This window comes from Falco punctatus (assembly GCF_963210335.1).
Source record: "Falco punctatus genome assembly, chromosome: 8".
NCBI lineage: Eukaryota > Metazoa > Chordata > Aves > Falconiformes > Falconidae > Falco > Falco punctatus.
The window spans coordinates 29,296,661-29,318,484 of NC_137588.1; the positions used below are offsets into that span (position 1 = coordinate 29,296,661).

General features: G+C 40.4%; 1 protein-coding gene across 17 annotated transcripts in view; it reads left to right on the forward strand.

The window, feature by feature from the left end:
- Positions 1-21,824, forward strand: part of TMEM177 (transmembrane protein 177) — a 57,235-nt gene that overhangs the window by 24,724 nt on the left and 10,687 nt on the right. For all 17 annotated transcript variants that reach the window (XR_013930027.1, XR_013930028.1, XR_013930029.1 and 14 more), the window contains one exon: positions 1-21,824. This exon is cut by the window's right edge. Coding sequence is in view for 1 of the 17 variants with exons in the window: in XM_080399533.1 (XP_080255659.1) it covers positions 15-950 (936 nt within the window). In the remaining 16 variants the exon portion in view is untranslated.

Sequence of the window (21,824 nt, forward strand, 5' to 3'; positions counted from 1 at the left end):
GTTAGGATTTGACTATGGCAGTGCGGTTCCTGCAGAAGGCATCTGTGTGGTTAAAGAAGCGCAAGATCACTTTGTTGGCTGTTTCTTGCGTGGGACTGTTTGGCGCTAACCTTTCCTATCATGTGTTTCCTGAGCAGACATTCAAACTGTTGCACGAGTGCTGGTCAGAGGGGCAGCCAGCTGAGCTTTCACAGAGGCTCTGTGGTGTCTTTCAGGATGTCCTTCAGGATACTGCTGTGAAGTCCACCGAGTCCTATCGAGCCTTTGCAGCTTCTGGCTTCCACCCTGTGAGTGCTGGTATCCCCTGGCTGCCTGCAGGCTCTTTGGTGGGCATCCCGCCTAACTTTGATAGCACAATTGAGGATAAAAAAGGAATAGTCAACCATGTTGTTGTGATCAATGGCAAGAAAGTAGACTGGGAGAGCAATGAAGGTGTTGCTTTGAAGGAAGCTCTGACATTTTCACTTGGAGCTCAGAAGTTTGCCATTGCCAGAGAAGTTATGTATTTGCAGAGCAGCAGCCCTTTGGCAAGTGCAGTTGTGGCTCCAGCTTGCTTAGCTGGTACATTTATCTGTGGGAGAGTTATAAAGCTACTTCTGGGTTTATCTCCTGGCCCCGTAATACTTCATGCCATCTGTAACCTCGTAACTGCCGCTGGTGGGCTACTGTGCTATTACATTTCTTATGACGCCGTGACCTATCACCTAGACTGCAAGGCTGACAGAAAGGCAGCTACTGTTTCCAAAGACTATGCCAGAGGTGGGGTTGAATTTTATGACAAAATCCTGTCCCGCAACAGGATTCTTCGTGGTCTGATGGGCAAAGAAGGGATAAAAATGTATGCCCCGAGTGGTAACCTTTTCCCAAGGTACTGGTTCAGAATAAAGTATACCCCGTACACTTACCGAAGAGATTTAATTGTTAATATTTTAAGAGAGCTCCAGGCATAGGAATGAGTGCTTGAATTTTAAACTTGTGAATTATGTATTCTCTTGGAACACTGCTGTGCTGCTTTCCGCCTTCCCCCCACCGCCCTCCGCCCTGTATCTTCATTAGAATTTTGGGGTTTATTTTTGCATGTAGTTTGGAAGAAGTTATTGCACAGTCTGTGAATAAAGAATTCCTTCTTAAAAAATTAAAAGACTCACTTCAAAGTGCTGTGTTCTGTGTGCATCTCGAATCACAAGACCACTGAGGAAGGGAACTTCTTAGACCCTGATCTGGAAGTTCTGCTGCTGTGCTCTGCAGTCCTGCCATTGCAGTCTGGAAAATAGAGTAAAGTCCAATGGGGAGTTTTGGGAGTATTATCATTTAGACTGGAGTGTTTGTGTGTATGTTTGCCATTCCTCCTGTGGAACAATCCAAAGGTGTTTAAATAACTGGGCAGTCTGTATCGTGCTGTTACACAAATACCAAGACAAAGCGTTTCTGTTCTGTGTAAGTTCTTGTGCTGTGTAAATTCTTATGCTGCAAACACTATTCTTCAGTAGGGTGCATTAGTTATCCTGCAGTTCATACTGATACAGCTATATTATTACCAGCACTTGCATAATTTTCTTAAATCTAGTTCTGCTCTCTGCATGACATGGTGACTGCATGGGGGTATCTGGAATTACTCCCAGCAGTGGCAGTGTGTAACACAGACTGTCATGGGTTGGTTGTTTTCTCCTAAGTGGGATAAGCATGTTCAGGAGAGGGTTTTCTGTTTGCTTTGGCACAATTTTTGTTTGATTTTAAAAATACATGCAGATGTGTGTCACCTTCTGTGTCAAAGAAGGCAAGGTATAAGACATAAGTCTGGCATTTGGTGCAGAATCTGGTGAAGTCTGTGATGAAGAGTTGCCAAAGGAAATTGTTCTCCTGTTTCAGAGTAGCCTAAGAAGGTTTTGTCTGGCAGAACCGAGCTTCATCCGGGATTACTAATCTTCTGTAAAGGTCTTTAGTGCATGGGCAGTAAACTTTCTACTGTAGCCTCACCTTGAAGCTTTTATGTAATTTCCAAGATGATAGTTCTCAAACTTTGTAGTTCCCCTTTATCAGTGTTTCTATTGCAGCCGTGCTAGTAGCCCTTCCTGGTGACATCACAGCAGTCCTCATTGTCACTGTTGTCATTCTTACAGGAAACTTAAATTATTTTGTATCTTCTCAGTCGCAGATGTACTGAGTGTTCTCTCTGCCCTGCTTTTGTCCTTTCTTCATCTGCTACAATAATAACTGTTATGCCTGTGTTTGCTCAAAGGATTACAGAGTTCTGTTTTCCCTTTGATTCACATGGTGACATCAAGTTGATATACTGGCTGCTGAGATGCTGGTGTTGCTTTATAATGCTGAAGCGGTGTGTGTATAATATATATATAATATATATATGAGATGTTTGGGGTTCTGCTGAAGTAATGTGTCATGTTTTTCTGGACCACCACCTATCACTTGCAGTTGTCCTTGAAGTATCAAGTAATGAGATGCCTTTTAGGTGCTTTGTGGCTGTAGGTTATAATGTTATTGTTCTTGTGACCTTTGTGAAAAAGTTTGACACAATCTCCTCGGCTGTGGAATAAAAGGAGAGTTTACCTTTAGGCAGGGGGCTTTCAAAGCTTCAGGCTAAATTTATTTGACTTTTCTTCCAAGTAAATCCAACAGGTCAAGATAGGGGGTTTTTGGTTGAGTGATGTAGTGGCTCAGGACTGGAATATAACTCCTGTTTTATGTAGCCTGTGAGTTCAATTCATCCTCATGTTATTCCTTCAGACAAGTCTAAACTCCATGAAATGTTCTCAGAGAGAACTTGGCCCATTTGTTTTATGTGTTTTAAGGAGCTGCTACTACATAACAAGTGCAGAGATAAATTGGGGCCTTCTTTGAGATTTACAACAAGTAGCAGTTTAAACAAAATTAAATTAATCTGCTTGCCTCTTACCACTCCTTGCTGCTGTTTTTCATCAAGATGTCTGCAGCTAGTGCTGTTAGTTAACATTCTTAGGTTGTAAAGCTCCAGTGATGTTGATGGGTTTTGCAGTTGAGCACTTTGCTTTACTCTCACAGCTGGATTCTCCAAGAAGCTCCATGGTATCTGTAACTGCTGTGTCTGATTTACCTTTCTTTGAACTTGCTGTGGCATAGTGGTGTCAGTAAGGGATGCCTGGCTAGTATTAAGACATATGCACTTGCCTTCCAAAGACATGTCCTGGCCAAGGGTTTACAAACCTCCATCTCTGTATAGTCAGGCTCGTATTCTGATGCCATCTGTGTAATGTGGAAACTTAGTGCTGTCAATATAAGGGAAACGGGGATTTGAAATCACAGCTGCTAATTAAGATTTCCCTGAACTTTGGGAATGTGTGGGTTGCCCTCAAAAAGGTTTGTATTGTGTTGCCAGGTAATTGTTGCTTCCAAGATTATCTGTGGTATTTGGCAAGTAAGAATAGCACAACTCAAATATATGGCCGTGAAAATACTCATGCAAACTCTTACAATATTGCAAATGTTTTCCTGTAGGTGGAATTTCCAATGAAATCAAATACTGGTGATAGAAATGATCTAGTTTTGTGAGTACAATAGAAGCAAGCACTCTGGAATTAAAGATGAAAATGTTGGTTGATCATGCTCTTCCGTGCTAAGAACAGTCTGACGTGGAAGAGCAAGTTCATTCAGTGGCCCAGAACAGCCCAAATGAATCGGTTTGTAAGTAGTGTCAGTCAACAGCCTTACAGTCTCCCCCAGCTCTGAAGCTGAAACTCTGAGAAAGTTCAGAAAACTTGTTTTAGTAGTGACTAGCTTCTCTTGCACTGCTCGGATGAGGCAGGCTTTGTACGATGTTAATGTGTAGAAAAGCAACAGAAAATGTTAAGCGAAGGGAATTGCTAGGAGATACGGATATAAGAAGTCTAAGCCAAGAAACTGTAAAATGAAGGTGTCAATGGAATCATGAACTCTCATAAAAATGGATATTGTTTACAAAAGTGAAGCTTTCTGTCTGGTAAAGTGATTAAAGGCTGAAGTATGAGCAGCAAATGACCAAAATGAGTTGCTAGTTTAAATTTATACACAATGTTGTTTAAAGAGAGATTTGACTGGTTTATTTATGTTGTTATCCTGAATTTTCTAGACAACTGCAAACAAAATGATCCTGTAACTTAATTTTTACCTAAGTGTGATGTTTGCTGCCACATATAGCTTTAGTGGATAATGCTGCAAGAGACAAGGGCCCCCTAGGTGCTTTGCTCAGAATTCCCACTGGTGTGCAAGAAATGCAGGGTCTGGCTCGCAGGTTTCTTTCCCTATCCTAAAAAGTGTAGTTTCTTACAGAGATGCCTTCAGCTTGTTCAATTGTCAAAACCATAAAACCGTCAGAAATAGAGCAAGACTGAGAACTGGACAGTTTTCCTGAAGACAAACTGTAAAAATAATCTGATTTAAAGTAATTTCTGAATCAGCTGCTATAGGTATCTGGCTCCTCTTGCAGTTTACAGGAAGAAGGAGCTTCACAGATGGCTTCCAAGAGAGAAATATCCACCCAGGCGGCATGTGAGTAAAGAATTTGCCCCACGGTATTTCCACAAGGGCTTCAGTTGAAATGTAGCAGTCCTTTAGAAAACAGCACTTTTTATTGCAGTGGAGCACTGTTATCACCCCTTTTCACATTAAAGTTGTTGTCAGAACCTGACAGATAAGAGGATGAGAGAGCTGACTGCCAGGCTGTGGAGCCTGTTGCCCTACAGGGTAAGCTGGTGGTGTGGGGAGAGGTGATGCTGGAAGCCTGAGCCTACTGCTGTTGTTTTGCCCTTGGCCATAGCAGTTGTGAAACAACCACTGTGACAATGTGTGGCTTGGGTGGGAGTGAATTAAAATGTATGAATCAAATCATCCCGACTGAATCACAGGCAGCTTTCATTAAAGGAACAAATACAGAGAATCCATCCCAGAGTGAGTGTGGCTACGTGCAGCCGTTGTGGGCATCATTAAAACAACCGTAGGTATCTCCACTATGTGGAAATGCAATTCCTAGCAAGCTGCAGACCCGAAACAAGTGTGTGGGCTATATCCTGCAACTGTTATCCGCTCATGTTCATGAAAAGCTTCATGTAGCAGCTGTGATTACATTAATGTAAAAATTACTAATTTGCAGACAACCTGCCATCCATGCATCCAGTTCTTCCTTGATTTCATTCATCTCTGCTGGAAGTGTGTATAACTGAAAGGCAGAATGCACTGGTAAGCGGAGGAGCACTGATGTAGGAAGACCTAATTAAGAGCTCAGAAAAAGGAGAACACAGGAAGAGAGGGAAGCTGATATTGGTTGTTATCAAAACTAGACTTAAGAACAGAAAAACAAGGTAATGATTCTCTAGGAACTGGTATATTAGACATATTAAATCTGAAGGACCTGAAAAATGGCTTATGGATGTTTTGCTGAGCTTCCCTTTCACTGAGAATATATCAGTTTGTTTAGCTGAAGTGACTATATTCAATCTGCTCAAACTGCCAAAACTGTAAAGTGGAGAAAACTACTAAAATCTGGCTAGAAATCAATCTGTATTTCCCATCTGGAAAAAAGGGATTTTTTTGGACAAGCCAAACTCTTAAGCTTTATAGCCAGAAACGAACACTGGAATGTCTCTGCAGTTGGGAGCTCTCACTCTGAGTCAGACCAAGTTTGCCTTGATGTATCCTGGTCTCCAGTCTTGAGAAGAGAGTGCCCTTAAAAACTCTGTGTCTAAAAACGCTGTTTAGAAAACACAGCCAGCCCAGCTGTATGTTTATTTCCCTCCCCCTGGCCCCCGCCTCAGTACTCCTTACTGCCGGAACCATTTGTGGTACTGATCTGCTTATGCAGTACTTACTATAATGTGACCTCTGCCTAATAGTATAACGAGCTTCCTATATATGGTGATAATTAAGTGTATTAGGCCCAGGTCAAAAAAAGAACTGTCCCCCAAATCATGTTTCCTAGAGAAATTTATTTTTCTTTTAATGACTGAACTTTCATCATCTGGAAGTTGACGCCTTTTCCAGTCCTGATCAGGTTACTCGGAGTCAGTAGCTACTTCGGAGCGTTACTGTGTTAATATAGTCACGGCATTAACAGCTTCTTTCAGTATAAATGAGTAACAGGTGAAGCTGTGTCTTCCTTTGCATGTGGCCAAGCTACTTCTGCTGTAGATGTCTTGTGAAACAGCAGATCTCATTAGGATAACTAAGAGTATTTAGAAAACATAAGACACTGTGAGCCTGATCCCAGGTTCACAGCTCCAGCATTTCTTGTGGAGGGAACATTAAGAAAGGATATGCAGTATCTGAAAAACTCCTCTGGTTACTGTCTGGTGGTTTAGTGCAGACCTGCTGACCTCTGGTAGCTTTGTTTCTATCATTTGGTGAAATAACGTTCCAGTGGGAACGTCATTTCTTCATTCCTTTTTCCTTTTTGTTTCCTCTTGCTCTGCTACTCTAATTGCCTCTGCTGCCTGCTGACTCATCTTGCAAGCTGCTTCAGCTCACTCAAACAAGATTTGTGAAGTTTTTAAGCTCTCACTTGCTGCTTACACTTCCATTTGCACCACCTTCTTGCTTCTACAGTACTTACTAGCCGAAGACCACAGCAGCTTGAACTTCTGTTTTGCTTTATTAGGTTTAGTCTACATGTTTTTGCAAGGAAAAATGCCTTTGACTAAATGAAAAATAGGCATTGTGGTTAAAAACCACCTTCTTTTGCCACAAAAAGAATTTAATACTTCTTTTGAATCTTCCATTTAGTGTTACTTTTTGAAACATGCTTCTTACTTGCTGTCTATGGCACCCAGTTCACTTTTGATCTTAATTTACTTCTGTCACTTTTAAGATGCCGCTGTTCCCTTTGAGCCCTTAGAAGTTTTGTTTCTTGTTCTTGAAAACTGCAGGGAATTTCATATACTTCTATGGCTATAGGTGATGTATTGTGACTTGAGAGGTAATAACTAATATTGTACCATTAGCTGCTTGTACTGATGTTGACCTAGCTCGGGCACACCCGTGTTACACTTGAGTGCTGTGGTATAGAGGTATTGCATGCTGGCTTTGAGAACTGTGTCTTCTGAAGTTGCTCATATTGCCAGTTCCACTGAGGAGTGTATAGATGTCTTTTAATCACCTGCTACTGAGCAGAAGCAGAGGAGTCTCTTGGGTTTTGTCTCACTAAAAAGAACACTTACTCACTTTTGACAGAGAAAATATTTTGACTGACTCTTGCAAGGGCGAAGGGTTTGAAATGCAGAAGAAAAGCCCAGGCAAAACCAAGGAAAATAATCCCATGTTCCTTAAATTTTCTAAATCTTGGATGTTGTTACAAAGCTGTACTGCACAAGAATTGCAATAGACTTCTGTACCAATTACATCTGATTTCTAGGTTATTGCTTTAATAGGGCTAAGCTTTGCAGTCCTGACAGTATGCACAGATACTTAGCTGCTCTGGAGTAGCATCTTTGTGTCCATGTCAACTACAGTAGAACTCCATCTGGTCAGTACATCCTCAAGTAGTCACTTTTCCATTGCTTCCCAGTTCCTGGTGTGCAGCCACATTACGGGTACTCCAGGGAACACACATGTGCACCCCAGGCAAAACTTTCTGCTCCAGTTCCCTTGCCCCACCAATTCCTTTTCCATGCTCCTTTGGGCTGGAGGCAGTTACTGTACAGCCACCAGGTATTTCAGTGGAGTAGCCCCTGATTTAAAGAGCCTGAGAACTGAATGTGATGGTTTCCTCTACAACTTCCACTAAGCAACATGTGACAGTTCAATACCATGATGGCTCTGCCAGGTATGCTGGTCCAAAACCCCCGTGCTACTACTTATTTCCAGCTAGAGAAAATGGAATTTTGTGGAGTTCTGTTACCACAAATATAACGGTCAATATCAACGTGAATCAGCTGAGGCTGAAGCTATAATTTGTGATATTAAAGCTAGAGGTGGAATTTCCAGAAGTGAAAACTAGTGAAGTACTCCACGCTAACTATAAAGAGATTTAACAGATGTGGAATTAAAGGTAAAGCTATAATTCACTTTACTATTGTAAAGCTATATTCATTCTTAAACAACAAACGAATTACTATACAATGAAACGCTGAACCTGTTTCTCAGGGGAGATAGAAAATTAAGATCAGGTTATGTTGTAAATAATGATGCTGGTTTTGAAAAAAAATTTCATTTTTCTTTTTTTTTTTTTTCTTCCCCTTCACTTCCTGACTAGACTGGAGGCATCTAAGTATTTCAGAAAACAGAAGAGTAGAAGAACTATTCTGTAGAAAGTTTTCCTTATAAGATCTTTTCTTATATGGGATGAGTTCCACTGCCTCAGTGACTTACAGAAGTGTATTATATAATTCTCTGTAGATATCCGTATACAGATGTATTTATGGCTTTTGGAAACTTTGTGTAATTTAGGCATAAAACTTGAAGTGTGTTTTATAGTTCCTCATTAATAATAGTTGAGAATTATGCTCATCTAAGGCAGCCCACATAAATTCTTAATGTTCAGACATTCATTATATGCCTGTGATGGTTAGAAGTTGCCATAGGAAAATAAAAGCCAGTGATCCCAAAGGTTATTTTTTTAACTTTTTTTTTTAAGCAATTTGGAAAATTGTGTTCATCCCCTAACACTTCTTTCCCCTCTGCTTCCACGTTTTTCCACTTAATCTAAAGATATAACAGTGAATATTGAAAAAGTCAAATCAGGAATGAAACAAACTTTTTATTGATGAAAATTTCATTAAACATGACAGCATCTTATAAAAGGCAGTGCTGAATCCATCATTTTATGGAGGTTATAAATCCAGGTAGTTTTTTGCAATCATGATTTACAGTTCTTAATAGGGTTCACTTGTATCACATGTGAAGATGGCTATGGCATAGTTGCAGGTGGCTAGATGAAAGCTTAATATATGTATGTTAGCTTTACACCTATAAAGCAGGTAAAAAGGCAAATTTTTTTTCTTACTTTCCTGGCTAGAATGTAATTTGTGTTGCAAATTAAAGTCATGCTTTAGTAATTACAATTTGAACTGTGAAAGCATTTCTTTCAGATTTTTTTTCTAACTTTCCAGCAGCTGAACTGGATATGTAGAGCCACAAAAATGCAAAAGTGTCAGTCTGAGAACAGAGTAAGAATGAGAGTAATTGAGATTTTTCTATATATTTAGAATTTATTTCACTTAGTATTAAAAAAATCTGGGATGAAACCTCACAATAGGTGGATCAAAAAAAATACATTTTCTTCTAAAGTAATGTGGTGATCAGATCTTTTTTTCTGCTTATGCAGTTAGCAGAAAAAAACACACCAAATATTGTGCCATGTTCTGAACAAGCAGTTTGGCTGGCACAGGTACTTACCGTTTCCTTGGTCCAGATACAAAATTGCTCGCACTGTGAAGATCCCAGAAGCAGGTTTTCCTGAAGCACAAATGTCCCACATTATGCCATGTCTGTCTGAAGTTTCTTTTATTCTGAGACTGGAAACAAGTTTGATGCAGCTTTGAACCCTGTCATATACTGTGTATGTGTGTTGAGCCATCACACGTGTCAAAATTCCTTCCCCTTTCACTGTACTTTTTTATCGTGGATTTTCAGATCTGCTAGCTGGTATGAAAGAATTGTTCCTTATCTGGTATTTTATGGGTATCGGATGTATGTTGGCTTCAGCTGAAATTGTGGGTACGAAAGCCTCTGGAAAAAACTCGGGGTTTTTTCACGGTGGTGGTCTGGTTTTAATCTTACAGAGTTTCTACTGAGTTTTGCCTTGAATGGTGTAAATAGAACCAATATTGATGGCCAAATCCAACAGAGGTGCTTGCCTAAAACCAGTAAAAGGTATGACTGATGTAGTGATACAAATCTGTAATTAGAAAATATGCATCACCCAAGCCCAAGCACCTCTGGTTTCTTGGCAGGCAGAATTCAGCAGGGGTCTGGAAATGACCCAGTTGTGCTGCTGGGTGCCAACCAGTGCCAAGCCCTGCGGAGCCATGTGTGCACTGCTGCTGGCTTTGCAGAGGGGATCAATCTGTTCGTGTTCTCTGAGCCACCCAAAGCTACACTGCTAGGATCAAACCCATTGCAAAGTGCGGCTGGGATGTCCTTTCAACGCATGGCTGCAGGAGGTGACATTGTGCTGTGCTGTGTAACACGCTAGTGTTCATCTTGAGGAAGTAGGCCAGTGCTGAATCATCCCTTCAGGCTTACGATTTGTAGGTTTAAACCGTAATCTGCTGGAGATCATTTGAAGGAGAGTGTTGCAGCAAGGATGGATGAGGGGGATCCCTGGGCTTGTAAAATTGTCACAGTGCAGGAGGAAATGCAGGAATTGTGGGTCTCAAAGGGGAAGGGGCAAAAGGAGTATTCTGGTAGGTTGAACAGGAGGACCGTGAGCTGCTTCTAGCATGCAATCCAAGGAATATTTACATCTTACAGTCTTTATAGCTAATGTGAAAAGTGTTTTAACCCCTTGGAAAGCAAGAGACTGAAACCAAGTAATCCCACAAGGCGGATGACTTAACCACAAAGCACTAATCTGGCTCTCCTTGGACAGATGATTTTCAGCAGTATGGAACAGTGTCCCCTCTGCCTGCTTCTCAAGTTTCACTTTGCCTTTGGTTTTCTTTTAATGTTGGCTTCCTAGAAAAGAAAAGAAAAGAAAAAAAAAAAAAGGCAATTTTACTGCTACTAAAATAGGTTAAGGAGAACAAAAAGACTGCTAGATTTTTTCATTATGATCCAAAAAAATCTTTCCATAGACTGTGGCACAGAAGTATTATCACTTCATGTGTCTCTTACAATTTTCCATCTTTGCAGTGGTATTTGTTAGCACTTTGTAACTTCCTTTAGGTTGGTCTTTACTCAGGCTATCAAAGAGCATGCAATATAAATTTCCTGTTGCACAGATAGGTTCCCTGAAAAGCAATGGGTAAAATACAGGTCATGTAGCTGTTTTATTTGCTGTCATTTAATGTGTGCATCCATCATGCCATCATAAACTCATTGAACATTTTGTAACTCAGCTGTTAAAAGTTCTTCCACCCTGTAGTGTAGTCGGTGGAAGGGTTCACAGGCTGTCAACTATGAAACAGTGATGCCCTAGTTTAAAAATTAGTCTGCTCTGTTCGATGTCCCTATAAATAATTTAAAGCAAATGACCAGTTCAGAGGTTTTTTGCCTGCCCCTTTTCTGATGATAATAAATAATATCATGGTCCAAAGAGCAGTTATCTGTCAGGCCGAGAACATCCTAGGTAAGCTTCTGTGTGTCAGATAAGAACTTTGTGTACCTCTTGGCAGGCAGTCATTCGCACGAGCACTGGCAGAAAGTCAGTGAGCATATGCGCTTGAGTAACTCGTGCTCAGTGGGGATAACGCTTGACATTCTCTCTGAAAGAGAACTTTTTTTCAGGAATTCAGTAAAGCACCTAGACTCTGAGGACATAACTGCTTTTCCTGGAATTAACAGGCTGAGTTGCAGGCTGAGGTGCTTTGGTTCAGCTAACATCACATGCACCGTTCGTAATACTGAGTTTTAAATGCAAGGCCAGGATGGTAGGAAAACTAGCAACTAGGTGGAGGGCTTGATTAATGGAAGTCTAACCAAGGAGAAGGGAGGCTGGCTCAAGATTGCTGTCATCTATTAGTAAGACCAGAAAGAAGTCTCCACACTGCAGCAACTATGAATTATTTAGTTACCAGAGATGGACAGAACGCCATTTGAGTCATCAGGATTTGGCCAAAACCTGCCATCAGAGATCTGGCTTTGCTCAAAGCCCACCGAAAGCCATATACAGCAGGTGTCTTACAGAGACTTTTTCCCCCCCCCCCCCCCTCCCAGTGAGCTTTGCCCTTTAGCAGCATGCCAGTTCCTTGGAAAGAACTGAACCATCCTCTGCTGAGAAGCATGATTTTTATTTGTGCCAAGTTTGCCACTCAAGGAAATAGTGGCATACAGACAGCTGACTGTAGATCCAAGGTTTCTGCCATGTTCTGTCCCCAGTTGAGGGGAAAAGCCTCTGAAAGGTGCTCTTAATTTGTGCCAAGTGGCATCCATTCCTAGAGAATCCTCCTTGAGCTAGGTATAGCTCCTTCGCAGCATCCTCTCCATCATCCTACACAGCTCCAACTAGGAGCTAAGGGAGACCAGTGGACAAGGGACCAGCTACAACACCTCTACACGATCAGAGGAATAGCACTGGGATCTTTCTGGTATAGCAGGAAGAGTGTGTAATGGGTAGGCTGAGATGAAAAATGTGGTTCAGACCAAGACTAAAATTTGTATTTGGTCAATAATGGAAAAAACTGATAAACCCAGCATTGCTGCTGCTTTGTGATATCTGTTGGCCAAGCAATCGTGATGTAGGCTTGATGAATATACTATTTTCAGGCAGCTCTCGGTTTGTGCTTACTGTGCATCATTTTGGAAAAATACGGTTTTAACCATAGCCATAGAAATGACCTGTATAACAGAGGAGATTTCAGCATTTTATGGTTCTGGTGAGAATGACAGAAGGAAAAGGAGAGAATATTTGAGTAACCTGACATCTTGACCAATATGGTCATTCTTGGGTTGACCCAATGCTTTTGTCCAGGCTGTGGGTGGATGCATCTGCAGCCACTGGGGAACAGAGCCTGCTGGCTTCCCTGGAGCAGGGCTTGGCTAAGCCCTATGCAGGCTGGCAGAAAAATCCCATCCCTGCGCTGAGGAAGGGCAGAAGCAGAAGATATGCAAAAGGTAGGATCAGAGGAGAATATGCAGTGGCAGGATGGGTATTTGAAAATGAGATTGAAAGCCACAGTCTCGACTTTTTGCCACAGCTAAAATCACTAGTTTGAACTTTGAATCCCCTGCTGCTTTGGTTTTGGGGTTGGGTTGGGTTGGGGTTTTGGTGGGATTCAAAAGAATAACTGCACATTTGCAATGATCATCTACAACCGTCAGTTGAGGATTATTGGCATCAACATTATGGCACTCCTGGACCAGCGAGACCCCACCCCTGACTCAATTTTAAAATACAATATTCAATCCCTCTGGCTAAAGAATACCCTTCACCTCAAGTAGTAATTATTCTCCTCCTACCCTGTATGTATAGGGACAGAAGAAACGTCATGATTAGAGCTTCCATGGATGAAGCCCAGGGGATCTGGTGGGCACAGCATACCTCAGTTTTCAGTGTTTAATGAGGGCTGCATGCTAGCTTTTTTCATTCCTGTTGAACATGTGTAGAGAGGGCAGGAAGCCTTAAACCAGTAGAGAAAACAAATAGGGCATAATCTGAAAAGTTTGAAAACTACCATTGAAACAGATTTGTTATGTCATTGCTGAAGGTATTGTCTGCAGAAGTCAAAGGTTTTTGTAGCTTCTCTGCCCTTTCAGCATCACTTTGGGTTATACTTGTCTGGACATTACTATTTTCAATCTAAATAGACATAGCCTCTCCTGTTACTCTCAGCTTGTCTTCCTGGGCTCAAACATTGTGGAGCGGCCATTGAAAATCACCTGGCGTTGCCATAGAGATGTCTATGTTTTAATGACAACGAAGTGATTTCTGTCCTTTGTAGGGCATAGGCCACTGTCATTGTCACTGATGGAATAATGGGAGGTTATCAAATGAAGGGGGCCAGGCTAACTGGTTTTGTCAGGTGTAATTTTCACTGAAGTTTCACAAGGGATGCTGTATATTTTGCCAGAACTCCTTTTGAACCACGTCTTTAGTGGAGGTCTTTTACCAGAGGACCTTCAGGAATATATTTGGAATTAAATTTGCTTCCACCTGCGCTGTTCTTGTTGGATATTTTCTCCCTCAGCCCATCCTAAAGTTCAGAAGCTTAAGTTTTAATTCTATTAGTATTTATTAACTTAAAGTTTTGTAACATTTGATTATCTTTCTGCTTTTGGATGGAGGTGGGATGGGAAGGGAGATACACTGATGGGGTAGTTACATGACAGCTGCCCATGTATTTGGGGGGTTGTCCATCAACGAAGATTACTCATTGTAGGACCTCTCAGTCCAAAAAGGATGATGAGAAACTGGAAGGGTCCAGCAGGAAGCTACCTATTGGAGAGACAGAGCACAAGGCCTGTGACAAGAGGTACAGAGAGCTGAGCTTATATAGGTCAGGAGAAGAAAAGGCTTAGGGGTAAGGTGTGACTGGTGGCCAAATGAAAGCTGCAGGATCTGAGTTTGGATCCCACTTAGGACAGTCATGTCAGGCTAAGACTAATTGCCACGTAATACTGCTACTATGTTTGTAACAAAACTTGTATCACGTACAAAAGCAATCCTGTAAGAATTTGTAAACCTATGATATTGTGGGTGAATACCTCCTGCTAGGTCTGCAGTGTATTTTCATATACTTCTTTCTGGGGATTTTCATTAGCAGACCCACTCTAGGTTTGACAAATTGTATTGCCTTTTTTTTCTGCTCCACTGATGTTTCTTGCCTACCAAATGCTGGCTTTCACTACTCTCTCATTACTCATTCATTGATGTATTTAGCAAATCAGGTTGATTTTATTATGGTACATAGGAGCATTTTGCAATCAACCTTATGTGATGTAGAAAAAATGCCTGAATATTTCTATTCATTGTTTTCTGTCTCAAAGCCAGCTTCTCATTGACTGGTATCCCTTGCCCACTTACTCTTCAAAAGCAGCTTTTTTGCTAGGAGAATGTCAATTTCCATTGAAATGATGATATTAATTTTCTCATCGCTTGTTTACTGACTCAAGGAATCACAGAGGAGTAGAATAACTTCACTTCCCATAGAAAAGCCTTGTTGTGCAACCCCAGCCATAAGGTCCATGTTTTTAGTATCTTTAGGTGATTAAAACTAGCATGACTGCAGTATCTGTGGTGTGATAATGCTGACTTGTGTCCAGTAACAATCTCACTTTTTATTGGCAATGACAATAAATGGGTAGGAGTTATATAAGACGTGAGGCAGTGGCGTCAGAAAGGACAAGTGATCTGGTACATGGCAAGATAGGATATATGGGCTTTTTTGGGAAAGTTTTCTTCTGTGAACATAGATTTAATGTTCTGTTTCTTGTTGATGCTCTGAGAACAGCATCTTCACATTGGGAAAATAAAACTTTCTGCTCACAGCTTCCCACAACCAATTAATTATTCAGTATTTGAGAATTCAATTTGAGATTTCATAAGTAAAAACAATGGAGTAAGAATGAAGAGAAGCCACAACACGTGACACCAGAACTCATGTAAACTCAAGCACGAGAAGGATGATTTATTTGAAAAGAATGCAATATCCATTCTTTTATTTATGTTTTGCACGTTTATTGTGGGTCTGCAGGATATAAATAATCTGTAACATTTATTTTCCATTAAAATACAGAAATTAGAACAGTATTTCCACTTGTGTGCATGTTAGAAGCAAGTCACAAATTTTAATCATGGACTAGAAACTCAGTTGATATAAATTGCAACATCTCCTCTGAAATCAACAGAGTTACGTGGATTTATCTCGGAATAAGTTTTGGGCCAGTGTATTTTCAATAGATCCCAAAGTGGTAGTCAGTTTGACTGTCCTGAAAAGTAAGCTAATCTAAAGAAAGGTCTACTGGCTGACAAGAAAGAAATAAAGAATATTTTATACAGCTCTTCCTGTTTCTTGAATTTGGTCTAACCGTTGGTCCGTAAGGTGACTAGCAGGTTTCATATTCAACACAGCAACACTTCCAGTAGAGGTCCTTTTGTCTTCTCGAAGCAGCGGAGCAGTGGCTGTCGTACCAGCCTAGCAGGGGAGCAGTTACCACATCCTGCTCTTGGCTGCTACCTGGATTTTCAGTGCCATACGTACCAGCCTGGCATGGGCTGGGGAGAGCGGCAATCACCAGTGTAGCCCCCCTAACCTCCAAGTATAAGGGGTTTTGTTTATCATCTGCCTAAAGGTGTCATATTTCGTCTGCTTTGGTGACTGGCATTAACATGGATAAATGTTTCAGGAACAGCATTTTGTCCAGTTCAGTATTAATCACCAAGCTGGTTGCAGCCACACAAATGTGTATCTCATGTAATTTCATTCCTATGTGAGGATGACTATGTTTTCTGTTTGGGGATGTTTCTCTGACGGCTGTCCAGCTTCTTCCATCTTTCTTGTATCACAGTAGGCTGTTAATGTGGTGTAGTTTCATAGACAGAATCCACTTTCTGTATGTAAGTACGTTATTCTGAGTCACCTTAACAAGAAGTAGAATGGTTGCACTGGAAAAGGGTTGTTAGCTCCAAAGCTCAGTGACAGAAGGTTTTTGCTGCAGAACAGTGAGAGAGCTTGAGACTGTGTAACACAATAATCTTTTAATATGCTAAATCTCTGTTCCCTAAACTCAGAGTCTTTTTATATTACAGTAAGCTTGTCATAACTTGCAGGTGTAGGTTGGTAAATAGTACATCTTATATTTAGTAAATAGGAAAAAAAAATTAAACCTTCCTTGTAGAATTTTTTCCACTATAGTACCTAAACTTACTGGAAAAATCCAAGATGGCATAAACTGTGAAGTGCCAAGACACACCTGATACAGCTTTTTCCCAGGGGTAAACATTCAAGGACATTCTAGCCTTTCTGCTTAAATTCTGAAAAAAAATCAGGCAAAGTAAATACTAGGTTTGTGCTCATTTCTTTTCTTTGCACATCAGGTATCAAGGCGCTTGCCAGTTTTCACTTTGGCAAGCCTGATTACCAGGTTTGCTTGCCAAGGGTGTAGAGAAACACTCTTTGCTGGCAAGATGGACTAGATGACCTAATGCTCATAGCTGCTCCTTTCTACAGCTTCTTTACTTCTGCTAAGGATTGCAGCACCGTAGTTTTGACTTACTGAAATCCTGTTGTTTCTCTTACTTCTTGACTATCGAAGTTAAAGATACTTGCCCGTAACAAAATGAAGTATATTGTATTTGAAAGATACGAGCATTTGTCAAAGCTCTATCAGGGTTTAGGTGTCTGGGGGCCACATTTTCAAAGGTACCTAAATAACATAATAAACACATAGTGAAACTTGTGAAGTGCCTGAGAAGCTAAGTGATAGTCTGCTCCTGGAACACAATCTCTTGGTAATGTTTCTCCATTGAGCAAAAGGACTTAGAGGCACAGATTTCCACCTACTCTACTAGGTGAGAAAAATCTATTAATCTCTCTCTTCCCTCTCCAGGAGTGCTATAAATGCACCAAACAGTGAAGTTAAGTGATTTTTATACCTTGTAATGACAAATTGTCCATGTTACAGTCCTTCTTTTAAAAGCAGGAACTATGTAAGGCAATTCTTCAGGAAATTAGCTTTCTCCTCATTAAGCTAATCTTTTGCTCCAGAACATAGAGTATACCACATGTTCACAATTGCTGAAACATGCTTTCATGAAGTTATTAAGAAGGCAGCTAAGTAAGAGATACCATTAGAATCATTAACTAGTGACAAGATATAAAATTATTCTGACATCTCATTTCTTAGGCTGAATTCTGTTATCATTTGGTGTTTTATTATCAAGATAAGAATTAATATAATAAAGCTAGAGTTTAGAACATTTGTTTCTGATTTTGGAGCCATATGGTCCTACTGTATAATGGTAACTGCTGCAGCAGTAAGTAAACTTCATGAGTAAGGCAATAGCAGAAAAGTAGCAGTAAATGAAAATGAGAAAAGAATTCTATGGTTAGTATTCTAAAAGACGTGAAGCAGGTGAATGCAAAATTACCCAAACTAGAAATGGATAACCACCGCGTACCTTGGCTGTCACTGGGCCACAGTATCATATCCTCATTCACTACCTCTGCAACAGCACCACCAGAGAATTGGATCAGGCCAGGACCGTGCTGCTGTTCTCTTTTCCTTCTCAATGCACCATTTTCTTTTAAAGGTAGTTACAAATTACATTTTTCTATGCACTAAACCAACAAAGTCATAAATATCTGACTTTGTATCTGATCGGAGACCAAGACGGAGAGACTTTTAAGTAGCTGGCAGAGTAGACAGAACCCTTATTTTATGACTTTACTTTCTGGGTTTTTTATTTATTTTGAGGACAAGGGAGACATTTAACAGGTTATAGTCTGCATTACTTTTTAAGCAACGTGTGCATGTGTGTGTTTATTTTCTTTTGCTTCAGTGATAGGCAAACACAAGTGCAAAGTTCAGTACAATTGTGTAGAGGCAGGTATATTGTAATGCTAGTAAACTGTCAGCCAAAGCCTCGTTACCTCGAGGAAATGTAACACCAATTTTCATCTAGAAGTTCTTTTTTAAATAGCTACTAATTCTAGCAGAAGGGAGGTTGATCTGCTGCAGGAGGGTAACATTGTGCATAGCACTGCAGGGTGCGTCTGCACCAGCATTTTAGTTTGGCTCAGGAGCATGCTTTTGAGATGTCTCTCCCAACCTGCTGCCATCCCACGCCTTGTGTGGCAGAGAGGTCTCACAACACCAGCTCATTTCCTGAAGGCTGTGCTCTTGAGAGGCTGGTGTGGCTCCCATCACCTTAGCTGGTTGTCCAGTGCCACCCCCAGAGCCCCCACATTCCTGCATATCACCCACTAGGCCAACAGCATGACCGTCCTGTAAAAGCCTTGCTCTGGAGGGCTGCAGTACAGCCAGCATGTTCGTTCACACACTGAATTGAAAAAAAGCCTACTCCTTGTCGTTGTCATCATTGTAGTAGTAATAATAATAATAGTGTCTCACAAGAAGAAGGACCATCGTGTAGTGTCCTTGGGGCATGATCTTTGTAAGGAGCGAGCCCTGATCATTATGGACATAAGCCAACCTGTGCCTCCAGGAGGTGGGGATCACTGCCTGGCCACATTTCATTTCACAGTACGCATATCTAGCCTATAATTTAGAAGAGGAAATACTTCCCCTGAAACTTATGAAGTACAGGCTATCCATAAGGTTTTGCACCACAAAATGCCAGGGCTGTACTGTTTTGGCCATTGGTGATAAAGGTGCATTTTGTTCAGGGTGACTGTGTTTTGGTATTTGACAATTAAAGGAAAAGACAAAAGCAGCATCCACATGTCTTGGGGTTGGGTCTTGGAGAATATTTGCATGGCTGGAGAATTATTTGTAGAGTTTGTGCATTTACAGTCCTGCAAGCACAGCATTTGATCAGAGATTGGGGGCTAATCACAAGTGAATATACATTAGTCAATCTTAAACAGAGACAAGAAAATAATGAGAGACTGAGTGTAGTCAAGCATTAAAAGAAGAAAAGGGCAGAGAAAGATCAAAACCAACATAAAGAATGACAGTCAATGGAATAAGGACATATCAACCAATGTATAACCAGTGATTTCATGTTTCTAACTTTTGACTCATTTTTCCTCCTCGGTTTCCTATGTTTCTTTTATCTCTGTTTTGAACCCAGAAATATTGTGGTAGTGTAGAAATCCACTTGTGTGCAAGAGCTCGCCGGTCTGAAACTAAGATTGCAAGTACTTTGGAGCTAATGCTATGTCTGTTTATTAGCCTAGACAGAACCAAGCTCAATGAATAAATAACAATAGTTTATCCTGAGGAAATTGATTTGGAAATAATTATTCAATAGAGGAAAGTGCCAATATTTCAGAGCAACATTTGCATGAAATATTATTTGCAGAGTATTATTCAAACATATACTGAGTTACTGAATAAGAAAAACATTTATCCGTAATAAGTATTTGATAAAAATATTGCCCAGATTTGCGATGAATAATTCAGTCTGCATTAGTAACATGTGCGTGACTGTGCATATTATTCCTATCTTTATAAATGCTATGGTAAATTGCTACAGGTTAATAGGTACTTATATCCTTTTCTGTGTCGAATGCTATTAGGTCCAATTTTTCAGAGGAGCTGAGCCACCCAGAAGTTTAAGTATGATAATGAGTTGCAGATACTAAGTGTGTGTGTAAATCAGGCCATGGCAACGTTAGTCACAGGGAGGCTGTTTGGGACTGGCACGGAAGGGTAATGCAGCAGCCTGAACTAGCAGCACATTTTGTAGGGCTCTGCAGAATTGTCATGTATTCATTTCACCCTAAAAATTATTTTCTTCTCAATGCAAAAGACATATGTAGAATGGATACAATTAAGTGTTTAAAAGCTGATTAGAAACCATACAGATTGGTGATAGAAATACTGAAAGACAGATAAGACATTACTGGACAATGCAAAGAAAGATGACAAACCCTTGCGAAAAACAAGACACAGTACCCTAGAAAGCTCACTGCAAAAAGATCTCCCTACCATGTTTCTTCTTCTGTTTTATTATAACTGACATTTAAGCAGGCAGTGGGAGTCGAACAATGTAAATAGCTGTGAATCTGGCATCCCGTTGTTAAGCTCTGGACAGGCATTGAAAAAAATCCATGTTCCAGTCCACAGAGATGTATATGAGGTATGCATAAGAGAAAAATAGGATGTGAAACCGTAATAACATTTTCTTTGTATTTAGCTTTTTGCACTGATCCAAAAAGCTCATAATTCTAAAGCACACTGGAGTTGTTTGATTCTGTAAAATGTTTGGTTTCTGGGAGGATTTAAAGTTAAGCCGGTTCAATTATTCACCCTTTGACTTCAAAGAACTCTCCAGACTGTATCAACCCATGTGTCTGGTTAAAAGTTTGCATATGTTGTAAAGCAGTTTTGATAACACAGCAGTAATATGGCCGTAACCAACAAATATTAATAACAGGTCATTAAAAAAGCATTGTACCTATTTATATCACTGTCTCTGTTTATCTCTATACACATCCTAACGGACCATTGTTTCTGTACAGCAACCTTCGAACAGGGATGTACGCATAACTAGATTGTGTTAATGCTTCATTAGTTATTTTATCAGGAAGCCATGCCATAAAGGCTGCTGAAGAAAAGCAGGGGGTTATAGCGCAGGCCAGCAAGAGCACAGGAACATGATGGCAGCAGGGCCTCGAAGGTGCAGGCACAGGATGTCACCAGAAACCTTAAGAACAAAGCGCAAGTAGTAAATTACTGATCTCAAAAGAAATGCAATCTTGAGAGCTGGCTAGAATGAGTTTTAGGGCCTAACTGGGACATGTGTTGTGTAACAGCTTATTGCAGCTGGCTGGCAGCACAGGTGGAGACATCTTTAGATGGTACACAAGATTGCAACAAAACCGACTAGTTGCACAGGAATCTTATTTAGGAATTGGGTATGCGAATTGATCACCCTGATATCCTGTATTGATATGTATGTAAAAATATTTCATCATCATATTTGCTCTAGTGTTGTATTGCTTGTGTGTGGTTTGAGGCTTTGGTTGTAATTTGGGTGTAACATGCAGAAAGCTATACATTTTGGTTTTCTTGGAAAAGTAACATCAACACTAACTGCTGAGTTTCTTAAAATACCTTGGTTTTATACAAAGTTTGCAGACCTCCATCATCCCAGATGATGCCATTCCATATGTCCAATTCTAGCATAATCTGGCATTGTAAATCTTTGGAAAAGACTTCATGAAACAGGTATGTTTAGACGTAAAATAAGGGTTTAGAGACTATACTGTCTTTGCAGGAACGAGATTATGGTCTTGTGACTGATGTTTAAGCTAAAGAAAACTGATGTGCCTTTTCTGCCTGCTTTTATTTTGTGCTGACGTAGGCTGGTAGAGCAAATAAAAAAATAATGTTTACATAAAGCTGTTCTAGAATCATGTAGGTTTTATAACATGGTCATACCTGAACAGTTTGATGATGTCGAGTATGTAAATTAAAGATGTTCTTGGTGCATAAAAAGATGCTGCATGCTGTAAGTGACAAAGCTGACTTACAAATTAGCCATGCCATCCAGTGAGCTTGTTAAACAGCATGCC